General features: G+C 40.7%; 1 protein-coding gene across 1 annotated transcript in view; it reads right to left on the bottom strand.

Moving 5' to 3' along the window:
- The window catches only part of CRB1 (crumbs cell polarity complex component 1), a 153,826-nt gene that overhangs the window by 103,819 nt on the left and 37,515 nt on the right, over window positions 1-12,492 (bottom strand). Inside the window, exon 5 of the mRNA XM_043922940.1 lies at window positions 11,442-11,624. Within this exon, the coding sequence (XP_043778875.1) occupies window positions 11,442-11,624 (183 nt within the window). The remainder of the gene's footprint in view (window positions 1-11,441; window positions 11,625-12,492) is intronic.

Below are 12,492 nucleotides of genomic sequence, written 5' to 3'. Positions count from 1 at the left end.
GAGTCTCCTTGAAATTTGCAGTCATAAATTTAAAGCGATGTTTGCAAGTTAAGTGTTTGAGCTGTGAGTTTTTCTCCAGCCACACTCAAATTGCTTATAGGAGTGGAGAAGATGAAGTGTGAAGTTTAATCACACGTGTACTTTTGCCAGGTAAGTACAATGGAGAGAGAGACAGGATCAGGGGAGCTGAGGTTACATGCGAGGAAATAGTTGTAGTGTTAGACCAAGAAGTCTTAGCTGAGACAGAAGGTGAGGCAATGAGTCGAAAATTGGTTGGAACAATTGACGAGGTGCAGCGAAAAAGTGTTGGCATGTAAACGAACTGGAAAAGTGGAGGCTGTGGTCAGAGAACAGAAGAATGGAAAGTGAGGTTTTCCATGAGTTATTGGTGACAATAAGGTCTAGATCATGACCAAAGAAGTGGATGGAAGTATCCAGGTAGCAGTCAGAGTCATTTGGAAACAAGGAGGTCGAACGACTGGGAAATGATGCTTGCAGCGGTATTCTATACAGGTGTCTCCAAGAATGAGGAGAGGAGTGAGTGAGATAGAAAACTCTTCAATGGCTGATGGCAAGGTACAGAGGATGGGAGGGAAACCACAATGAGGAGAGGCTGCATGAAGGTGGCGTCATCCCGTATTGCTGGCAGATTCCTCACCGTCTGAGACATCAGACACCAGCCCGTATATGAAGACACATCTTTCAAATGAGTGGGGTTTTGAATGAAGAGGAGGAGCAATTGCCTAGAGGTAGAAATAAAGTGGAAAGGATATTGAGTTGACTTTTGCGACCAGTCAAATATGGGGTTTTGGAGAAGAATAAAAAACAACCACCATTTGCAAGGACTGCAGAAAAATAGCATCCTGAGAATATAGCTAGACTGTAGCTAAAGCATACAGGTGAAAGAAATGTTTGAAAAAGAGGTAATGGAGGGAGGTTGCTGAGTCATATGGTACCTCTATTTCAAGTTTTTTGAGGAACTTCCATACTGTTGTCCACAATGGCAGTACCAGTTTACACCCCCACCAACAGTGTAGAAAGGTTCTCTTCTCTCCATACCCTGTCCAGCATTTACTGGTTGTAGACTTTTGATAATGGCCATTCTGACCATGTGAGGTGATACCTCACTGTAGTTTGGATTTGCGTTTCTCTAATAACTAGTGAAGCTGTACAACTTCTCATTGCTTTTTAGCCTTTTAGTATGTGCTTTAGTTTTCTAGTATGACTTCTTTGGAAAAGTCTCTGTTTAGATCTTCAGCTCATTTTTTGATTGGGTTCTTTATTTGTTTGATTGTTTTAATATTGAGCTTCATATACTCAATATGCAACACGAGTTTGTGTATTTTGGAGATTAATCCCTTATCTGCTGCTTCATTTGTAAATATTTTCTCCCATTCTGAGAGCTGCCTTTATGTTTTGTTTATGGTTTCCTTTGCTGTGTAAAATCTTTTAAGTTTAGTTAGGTGCCTTTGTTTATTTTTATTTTCATTACTGTAAGGGACAGCTCAAAAAAGATATTTCTATGATTTATGTCAAAGAGTGTTCTGCCTATATTTTCCTCTATGAGTTTTGTAGTATCTGGCCTTACATTTAGGTCTTTAGTCCATTTTGAATTTATCTTTGTGTATGGTGTTAGGGAGTGCTGTAGTTTCATTCTTTTCCATGTAGCTGTCCAGTTCCCAGCACCACTTACTGAAGAGGTTGTCTTTTCCCCATTGTATGTTCCAGCCTCCTTTGTAATAGACGGGGTGGCCATAGTTGCATGGACTTTAATCCTGTTCCATCAACTTCTGTTTTTGTGCCAGTGCTCTGCTGTTTTTATTACTGCAGCTCTGTAGGGTAGTCTGAAGTCAGAGCCTGATTCCTCCAACTCCGTTTCTCCTTCTCAGCATCTCTTTGGCTATTTGTGGCCTTCTGTGTTTCCGTGCAAATTGTAAAATTTCTTGTTCTCATTCTGTGAAAAATGCCATTGGTAGTTTGATAGGGATTGCACTGAATCTATAGATTGCTTTGGGTAGTAGAGTCATTTTCACAATGTTGACTCTTCCAGTCCAAGAACAGGGTATGTCTTTCCATTTGTTTGTGTCATCTTTTATTTTTTTCATAAGTACCTCCCAATTTTCTGAGTACCAGTCTTTTGCCTCCTTCAACAGGTTTATTCCTAAGAATTTTATTCTTTTTGACATGATGGCAATTCTCTTTCTGATCTTTTATTGTTAGTTTATAGGAATGCAAGAAATTTGTGTGTATTAATTTTGTATCCTGCAACTTTACCAAATTCATTGATGAACTCTAGTAGTTTTCTAGTAGCATCCTTAGGGTTTTCTATGTATAGAATCATGTCATCTGCAAACAGTAACAGTTTTACAGGGCATATGTCTGGAGAAAACCATTATTAAAAAGATGCATGGACCCCAATATTAACTAAAACACTATTACAGTAGCCCAGACATGGAAGCAACCTGGACATCCATTAACAGAGCAGTGGATAAAGCAGATGTGGTACATATATACAACGGAATGTTATTCAACCATAAAAACGAACAAAATACTGCTTGTTGCAGCCACATGGATGGACTTAAAGATTATCGTACTTAGTGAAGTCAGAGAGAGAAAGATAAAAATCATATGATATCACTTATATGTGGAATCTAAAAAAAGATACAAGTAAACTTTTCTACAATACAGAAATAGAGTTACAGATGTAGAAAACCAACTTTTGGTTACTGGGAGGCAGGGGAGGAGGCAGGGAGGGATAAATTGGAAGACTGGGGTGTGAATGTATATAATATATAAAACAGATAACTAATCAGAACCTATTGTATAGCACAGGGAACTCTACTCAATACTCTGAAATGGCTTATATGTAAAAGAATCTAAAAAAAAAAAATCATATGTATATGTATAACTGATTCACTTTGCTGGACAGCTGAAACTAACTCAACACTGTAAATCAAAACTACATTCCAAACAAAAATTTTTTTAAATGAACAACAACAAAAAAGAAAGAAACAGACGCATAGACATAGAAATCAAGCTTATGATTACCAAAGAGGAAAGGGGTCAAGGAGAGATAAATTAGAAATTTGGGATTATCAGATACAAAAGTGCTATCCATAAAATAAATAAGCAGCAGATTTACTATAAAGCACAGGGAACTATATGCAATGTCTTATAATAACCTCTAATAGAAAATCATCTGAAATATGCATGTGTGTATAGGTACACACACACACACACATACATGCCAGAATCACTTTGCTATACACTTGAAACTAACACAACGTTGTAAATCAATTATACTACAATAAAAAAATAAAATAAAGAAGAGGCTAAGGAGAGTGGTAACGGAGTTTATAATAAATGCTGAGACCTTTAGCATATAGTAGGCAGATCAGAAAAGGATGGGAAATCAGGTAAAATTAGGCAACGTACAGAGCATTTTGGCATCAGAGACCAGGGCTTGCCTGGCCTGGATGAAAACACCTGGGGTGCTGGGTGCCTGTGAGTGCCAAGATAAGCGTACTTGCAAGTCATTGTGAGGAACTTTAAACAAGCTTATAACCAACTCTGACTCCAGCCTTTCCAAGAATACTTGCTAAATGACTGAGTAGGGAGAGGTGGTAGGGGGCTACTGTGGAAGGAGGGCTGGGTTTCACCAAGAGCAGGTGTAACAGAACTTTTTACTCTAAAGAGAGACCTAACTCCTTAGTAAATTTGGTTGATCTAAGGTTTTAATGTCCTCCTGAGGCCCGGGACCTGAGCTGCTCAGGGCTGGAGTAAAGCTGCAGACAAATGCGTGTGTGTCCGTGGTGAGGGAGGGGCATGTGATGGAGGAAAAGGCGCTTCTCAAGTATCTTCTGGGTGACCGTACAGAGACAGACCCTCGATACAGACCACAGCAGTGGCCGTTGGTGAAAGAGCTGTCCTCTTTGAGGAAGTCAGGTGGAGGTCACTGATGCTGCTCTTTCTGAACATTGCTGTTGTTGTCCAGTTGCTCAGTCGTGTCTGACTCTCTGAGAACCCAGGGAGGGCAGTCCGCTAGGCCTCCCTGTCTATCACCATCTCCCGGAGTTTGCTCAGACTCGTGTCCACTGAGCCGATGATGCCAGCCACCCACGTCATCCTCTGTCGCCCCCTTCTCCTCTGAAGACTAGCATGCTTAAAGAAACCCTGGAGGAGCCTGAGCAACAGGGAACGAATGGATTGGGGTTTCCAGATGGCTGTCCTCACCAGCGGCAAACCGGCCGCTGCCAGGCCATGTGCAGGCATGGTGTGGACTCCCATCAGCCCAGCTCCTGGTATCTTCGGTCCCTTCTCTGAACATCCACTTCCAGTTCTTGCCTCTAACAACACCTGGCTATTATTGGGGAGTGTTACTTCCCTTACAGGTCTTATAAGTGGTGGTGGCCCACATCTCTCACACAAAAATAGAATCCAAGTCACACCAGGGGAATGACAATATGAATTATGGATAATTTAATTATCAACTTCAAGGTGAAGGATTTGCCATGGTTTTATTCTTCTGTTTTAGAAAACTTTTCTTTTCCTAATACATGTTGGCCAGAATACTTGGAGAAGTGACATCTATCTGCTGATTATACATTTGAGAGCTTTCCTTAGCTTGTTTCACGTTACGTCAACAAAATAATGCTAACCTAATAAAGCAGCCAAGGGCCTCCCAGGTGGCTTAGTAGTAGAGAATCCGCCCACAAGTACAGGAGGCACAGGTTTGATCCCTGGGTGGGGAAGGTCATCTGGAGAAGAAAATGGCAATCTATTCCAGTATTCTCGCCTGGGAAATCTCATGGACCAGGAGCCTGGCAGGCTACAAAGTCCATGGGGTCACAAAAGAATTGGACATAACTGAATGACTATACAACAACAATAAAGCAATAAAGCCACAACCCAAGAAGCTGATATTATTTATCTCTGTCTTGAGGGTCTCACAGATGCAGCCATCTCTGTATCTGGCCTGAATTTGACCTTCCACATCATGACCATTAATTTTCCCTACAAGATACCTTTGTAGAGAGTAGGTAGTAAGCATAATGAAGATGATTTTCAAAATCAATTGATATATAAGATGGTGACACACCCTTCCTGTTAGAGCTGAGACGGCTAAATCAAAAGTAGTGCATGCAGAAATGTGATCATACGTGTACTATGAAGGGTTTTGTTTATAGATGTTAAAATTCACAGTAAAAGCAAAAGTGAACGAACTGGATGAATCTATGGAAAATATGAATAAACACTTTATTAAGTAAATAAGGATGAGAGCAAACTTTGCTCTTCTAGGGTGACAGCTTTACATGTACATCTAATATCTGTTAAAGTTATTTAGGACTTAAAGTCTCAAACTTGGAATTATTGATAAGGGGGAAAAGTGCACCTCTAAGAACAGCGGGCCTGAAACAACAAAGGAACGGACTCTGTGGATTTCTCCGTGGGCAGGAGCTGCCTATGGCCCCATGTGCTTGCTTCATTGCTTCACGAATACAGGAAGCTTTCCGTGTTATGTGTTCAGCCCTGTGTGTCTATTTTAGCGGGATTTGGGTAGAATGACAGGATTTAACTTCTAAGGAGACGTGAACACTTCATTTTTAGCAACGCTGTGCTGGAGGCGGACGAGCCTGGTCACGCGCGGCCCCACGTGCAGCCACTCTGCCAGGTGGTTCTCATCGGGGTGCTCGTTGTTGGGAACCCCGCTACTTCTGCCCGAGGTTCGGAGCCAGGACCTCGCAGGTTCCCTGCTGCACGGCTCAGCTCTTCCCATGCACAGAGCAGATGGGTGGCAGCAGCAGCAGATCCCCACCTCGGAGGCAGCAACGAAGCATTCCAGAGCCCAGCGATGGTGCTGCTCTTCGTTGGAGGAAACGCTAATTGGAGGTGGCGAGTGAGAGTTAAAGCTGAAAATTGGACTTGGCTTATGAGCCGTTGGGAAACTTGTTAGAGGTTTTATCACCACATTTTGATAAACAGAAACAAAATGTTCACATTAAAAACATGAGTCAATTGTTTCCAATTTAGCTTAGAACAGGATGCTTCAAGGGTAAGCACAGGGGTCACGACATGCTTTCTTAATGTTTAGAAGTAACGCAGTCCTTTGTATTAAAATACTACCAAGTCATCTGGATTCTTGGGATTTCCACTAAATTCTATCTGACCTAAGTAGCAGACACAGGTCCTCTTTCCTGATTTCTCTGGCTGTACCTTTTTACGGCTTCACTGTGGTGGTCACTGTAATGTCTTATATTCTTGTGCATCTTTTTCCTCCCGCTCTTTCACTTTCTTTTGGGAAGAGACCATGTATTTTCATCATTATATCCCTAGAACTGAGTCCAGTGCCCCCAAGTCAAAAGTTAAAAGAGGACAGAAAGAAGCAGCCAACATTCCTTCTAGTAGCGGTCAAGGATGGTCATACAAAATAAAGATAATTTATAGTTTTGGACTGAACTGAACAGTGTTTTTCAACTACAGGCCTTCCCCAATTATAGATTTATTTAGTTTACCATTAAAATTATCTTTGTGGGTTTAAGTAAACAGACTTTAAATCAAGTCTTTATCCACCATTCTCATTACAAGTTGAGCATTGCAGCTATAGGTACAAAATGGCTATGGTGGCATGTGAGGAAATTTTGCCGAAGAATATGTTTAATGATTTTGAGATAATTAGAGAAGAGTAAAAAATCTGCCTGCAATGCAGGAGATCCAGGTTCAATCCCTGGGTCGGGAAGATTTCCTGGAGAAGGGGATAGCTACCTACTCCAGTATGCTTGTCTGGAGAATCTCAGGGACAGAGAGGAACCTGGCAGGTTATAGGTCATGGGGTTGCAAAGAGTTGGACCTGACTGAGTCGGACCCATGTCTTCTCTATTTCCCCTTTTCCACGGCTTGGAGCTCTCTTTATTTCTGTCTCTCTGGGTACCGTCTTCTTGGAATCTCACTTAATTTATACTCTGATATTATTCACTTTTTATATTATAAAAAGTTAGAAATTACATTAAGTATGCAACCACAACTATTTTCAATATGGAACATAACTGTTCATGGAGTAAATAGCAAAAGAGACATCCTTAATTATAATTTTAAAACTGGAAAAGCTTGTAGCTATATTTAACAACTATAATGGTTTCTTTGAATGGAGGTCTGTCATTAAATGTATTAGTCACAACTGCATTTTTCATCATGATGGAAATTTATTTTAATCTAACAAGTGATAGAACTGCAAATGTGTATAGCCTGAAAGAAGTAAACTGTGTCATTTATATCATCAGCAGAGATCAGTGGGAGCCGAAGTGGCACCAGATGTACCGAGCCGACCAAAAGGCCACGACCCTGAAATCTAACTGGGCACTGGGCCTGCAGAGCCCACAGAAGTAGACTATGACCTGTTGTCAAGACGAAAAAGCTGACTGCCTGATTACATTTTAAAAACTCAAATAAGACCAACAGTTTCCTAACACAATGTCCAAAATATCCTAGATACAACTGAGAAATCACCCATCACATCAAGAATCAGAAAAACTACAACTTGAGTGAGAAAAGAAAGTGAACTGATGTCATCAACTCAGTCTGAGCTGAATCATATCTTGAAACTGTCTGACAAAGATTTAAAGTAACCATCCTAAAATGATTTAATAAGCAATTACAAATTCTCTTGAGTAAAAGGAAAAATAGACAATATCAGCAAAGAATTAGATTATAAAATATGGAAATTATAAAACTGGAAAATAAAATAGGAGAAATGATCAATTCTCTGGATGGGCACAATAGTGGAGAGAAGATGAAAGAGAATAAAATCTGTGAATCTGGAGGACAGATCAATAACATTTACCCATTCTAAACAAAAAAGAGGGGAAAATTAACAGAACTCGGGAATCTGTGGAAAAGTAGGAAAAGGCACAAAGCTTACATTATCAGAGTTGCAGGAGAAGAAAAAGAGACTAGGGCTGAAAGAGCAATAAAAGAAAAACTTGGCTAAAGACATCCTAAATTTGACAAAAGACATAAATCCACAGATTTGAAAAGCTGAGTGAATTTCAAATTGGAAAAAAATAGACACAGAGACATATTCACAAATAAAATTCTGAAAACTAAAGATGGAGTTGAAGGTGTTATCACTCCATAATTTTTCTCTGCAAGGAGTCAGAGAAGGGATGTGCTACCTACAGGGGACCATCAATTTCAATGAGAGTGGATTTCTTGCTTGAAAACATACAGTGCAGAAGGAAGAGATGTATATTTTTTCAAATGCTTAAAGAAAAGAATTGTCAATCATGAATTCTATATTCAACAAACCATCCTTCAGGAATAAATGGTCAATAAAGACCTTCTCAGATAAACAAAAACTAAAAGAATTGTCACTAGAACACCAACTCTTAAAGAAAAGCTAAAGAAAGTTCTTTAAGCAGAAAGGAACTAGTAGCGTAAGAATCTTGAGGCAAAAGGCAGAAAGAAAGAACAATGGAGAGGGCAGGTAACCCTAACAGAACACCCTTCTTTTCATAAACTTCTAAATTATATGCAATGATTAAAATAAGAATTAGAATACCATCTTATCCTCAAGACAATGATACTTTAAAGTGGGGAAGATAAAGGGACCTAAATGGAAAAAGAGTTTTCCTCTGCTTCACCCACAATTGTAAAATATTAATACCAATAGGCTACGAGTTACATGTATACACTATAATACGCAGAACAGCCATATTGTATATATGAAAAATACACAATACATCTAAAAATACTAGAACTAAATCAAGATGAAAACATTAAAAAATGGTCAAGTACCCCATAGAAAGGTAAGAAAAGAGAAACAAAGAAATCAAACAGAAAACAAATAATAAAATGGCACAGTTTACCCCAACCACATCAATAATTACTTACAGGTAGAGAGTCTAAATATATCAACTAAAAAGCAGAGGTTGACAAAACAATTTTTAAAAAGCATGATGCAATAATATGTTTTATTATGACATTTAAAAGAAACTCACTTCAAATTAAAAGACGAGAGTTGAAAGTATAAGGATGGAAAAAGGCATACTGTGTAAACATTAATAGTTTTAAAAGGCAGGAGCATGATTGTTCATGTAGAAAATATGCAAGAACTGACAAAAAATATCCTAGAACTAATAAATGATTATAGCACAGTATCTGAGCACAAGGTTAATATATAAAAGTCAAAAGTCAATTACTTTCCTACCTAACAGCAGTGAACACATGGAATTTGAAATTAACAACACAGTACCATTTATAGTGGCACTCCCAAAATGAAATACTTAGGTATAAGCCTAATAAAATATGTATAAGATACATTTAACAAATTACGTATAAGCCTGATATGAGTCAGCCTACAAAGGGGCTTCCCAGGTGGCTCAGTGGTAAAGAATCCGCCTGCCAATGCAGGCGAGACGAGTTCCATCCCTGGGTGGGGAAGATCCCCAGGAGAAGGAAATGGCAACCCACTCCAGTGTTCTTGCCTGGGAAATCTCACCGACAGAGAAGCCTGGTGGGCTACAGTCTGTGGGGTTGCAAAGAGTCAGACAGGACTGAGCGAGCAAACACACATGTGACCCTGAATCTCCATCTGAAGGACAAATGATTCTGAGAACCCTCTTTGGAAGTCACATGAGTGGGAAAATGAGCAATTTCATGAAGCCATACTTGGGGCAGCCCAGGACTTCTTAACTCATGTAGTCATTCCCAGCTGCTCCTCAGAAATCAAGGCCAGCACAATTTCCTGGGGCATGTTATTGCCTCTCTTGCTCAGATCTGCAGATACATCGGTCAGCCATGTTCTTTCCTCCGATGAGGCAACATTAGCAGTGGCCTCTGACTTTGACAGAATCTCCTCTTTATAACCTTAAACCCAAGAAAAACATTTGTAACTCCCTTACCTTGTTTCAAGAGGAACTTACAGTGGTTAACAAAATTACTCACACTATACCACGATCATACAATTCAGAAAATACAAGAAAAAAATACATGAAAAAAATAAGAAACAGACAGGAAATTTAAATAATCCCAGGGGTGGGGTAAATACAGAAATGTATTATCAGAAAAACCTATATGCTTGTAGAACCCACTTTTACCTATAAGATTTCCAGCATCTTATGTTGTTGGGAACTGTGATGTATTGCAAGATTTATTTCAAGCTTTTTTTCCATTTATCAAGATTTATTTGCACACTTTTACTAAGGGGGAAAAGCATGCAAGCTAGAAGCTATTCAGGAAGAACTATACTTCTCCTGACGTTGACCCTGGCGAGACTTTTCTCTTCTGTGTTTTCACAGAGGGGACAGTGAATCAGGACATTCTCTACAGCAACTTTATAGCAAACACTGCCAAGAATCAAAGGTCATTACACATAAAAACTGAGACATTAAAAGAAAGGGAACACTAAGGGTAAATAGACCCACCCCCTTTTTTTCTTATTCCTTATTTACTTTTCTCAGAAATCCCCAACAGCAGCTGAGATTTTGCCCTCAGATATCACTGGATCTATGAAGGGAGAAATATGGTAGGGAACTAGGTTGTGGTTAGTTTTCTCAGTGGCATCTATGCAACTTCAGGTAACTGCTGCTCATCATCACATACCGGACCATCACCAAACTTCAGAAAAGTTCCAGAAATGGGAACAGACACAAACACAACTGTTCATGCAAAGTTCCACTGGGTTTAGAGTAAGAATATGGTAGAATAAGACAGAGCCCTTTAAATTTGATATGGGAAAAAACTTTCGCTAGAGAATAGTTGATTACTTGAGACTAGATCATTGTTCTCAGTGTAAATATAAATACGCTAACTTTTTAAGCAAATTTGAACATAAAACGTAACATCATTATAAAATTTAATGACACAAAAACTCTAAAATTTTCTGTCTCTAAGGTGAAGAGCTTGAGTTGGCTTCTAATTCCCCAGGATAAAGTATACAAGTATCTCCCTTTCCTACGACTCTTCTACCCCTGTTTTTAACATTTTCCTCATGATTTGAGGGGAGAAGGAAATGGCACCCCACTCTAGTACTCTTGCCTGAAAAATTCCATGGGTGGAGGAGCCTGGTAGGCTGCAGTCCATGGGGTCGCGAAGAGTCAGACACGACTGAGTGACTTCACTTTCACTTTTCACTTTCATGCATTGGAGAAGGAAATGGCAGCCCACTCCAGTGTTCTTGCCTGGAGAATCCCAGGGACGGCGGAGCCTGGTGGGCTGCCGTCTATGGGGTCGCACAGGGTTGGACACGACTGAAGCGACTTAGCAGCAGCAGCAGGAGCAGCATGATTTGAGGAAGCACGATAGGTGAAATGAGGTATTTTCCAGGCCCACAAGGGGGACCCTTTGCACCAGGGCACAGAGGTTACACAGCACCGCTCTCTGGGTGGATGCGTGATCTGCCGGCAAATGCTAAAAAGTCAAGTTGTCTCCCCAGCACTGGGCCTCACCTGTAAGTCCGGGTGGACAGACACAGACGTAACCGGAGGCTTCAGGGCGGCCGGATGCAGACTGCAGCTGGGCCAGGCGCTCACGCGCTGTCTCCGAGGACAGCTCCATGCACTGCCCGCCAGCCTGGCAGGGGCCACTCCCGCATCCGTCGAGGTCGGTTTCACACTGGACGCCCGTGTAACCTGCAGGATAAACAGCCAGAGAGACTGTGGGCTCAGAGCTCCTCAATCATGGAGCGCGCGTCTGACCGGAGGCTGGCCAGCACGTGGCACCAGGTAACGGGTGCTGGGCCCCCCTCGGGGAGCCGGCAAGGGGATCTGATAAAGGGGGCTTCCGTAAACCTAAGAGCAACAGTGGCATCACTTCCATAGTACCACCCGACACTTAACAAAGACGGATGAACAAGGGGCTTCAGGATCATCTTGACTTAACCTGAAGTTTTAACTAAACTCCAATTCTTCAAACATTCCAACTGTTTGAATGTTAAGCAAGAAAAAAAAATGATATATTTTTCCAGGGTATACATGTAAAGTCAGCAGACTGCAGGTGGGCGCTAGTGGTAAAGAACTCGCCTGCCAATATAGGAGATGTAAAAGGCGTGGGTTCAATCCCTGGGTCAGGAAGATCCCCTGGAGGAGGAGATGGCAACCCACTCTAGTGTTCCTGCCTGGAGAATCCCATGGACAGAGGAGCCTGGCAGGCTATGGTCCACAGTGTTACAGAGTCAGACAGGACTGAAGCGACTTAGCACACACACACACTCAGGAGAAAGCAAATAGCCAAGCCTAAATTCTTCTCTTAAACCTCGAAGCAGAGGGAAATGATTTCCTTACACACAGTGAGACAGAAGAAAAAACTATTTTGTATTTGAATGGATTTAGCTGGGTCATTTTACTAGGGACAAGAATAAAAACAATAAAACATGAATGATTTAGTATTTTATAAAACATTTGGGTATTAAATAAAAAAGAAAGTCCCTGCCAGAACTATTTTCTGTGGTTTTACTGACATATGCACCTGTTAAAACTATATATGTGTCTATTTATCGTG

The sequence above is a fragment of the Cervus elaphus genome, chromosome 14 (assembly GCF_910594005.1).
Source record: "Cervus elaphus chromosome 14, mCerEla1.1, whole genome shotgun sequence".
Classification (NCBI taxonomy): Eukaryota; Metazoa; Chordata; class Mammalia; order Artiodactyla; family Cervidae; genus Cervus; species Cervus elaphus.
The sequence above is the reverse complement of the archived record's forward strand: the minus strand, read 5'-3'. Positions and strand labels throughout refer to the sequence as shown.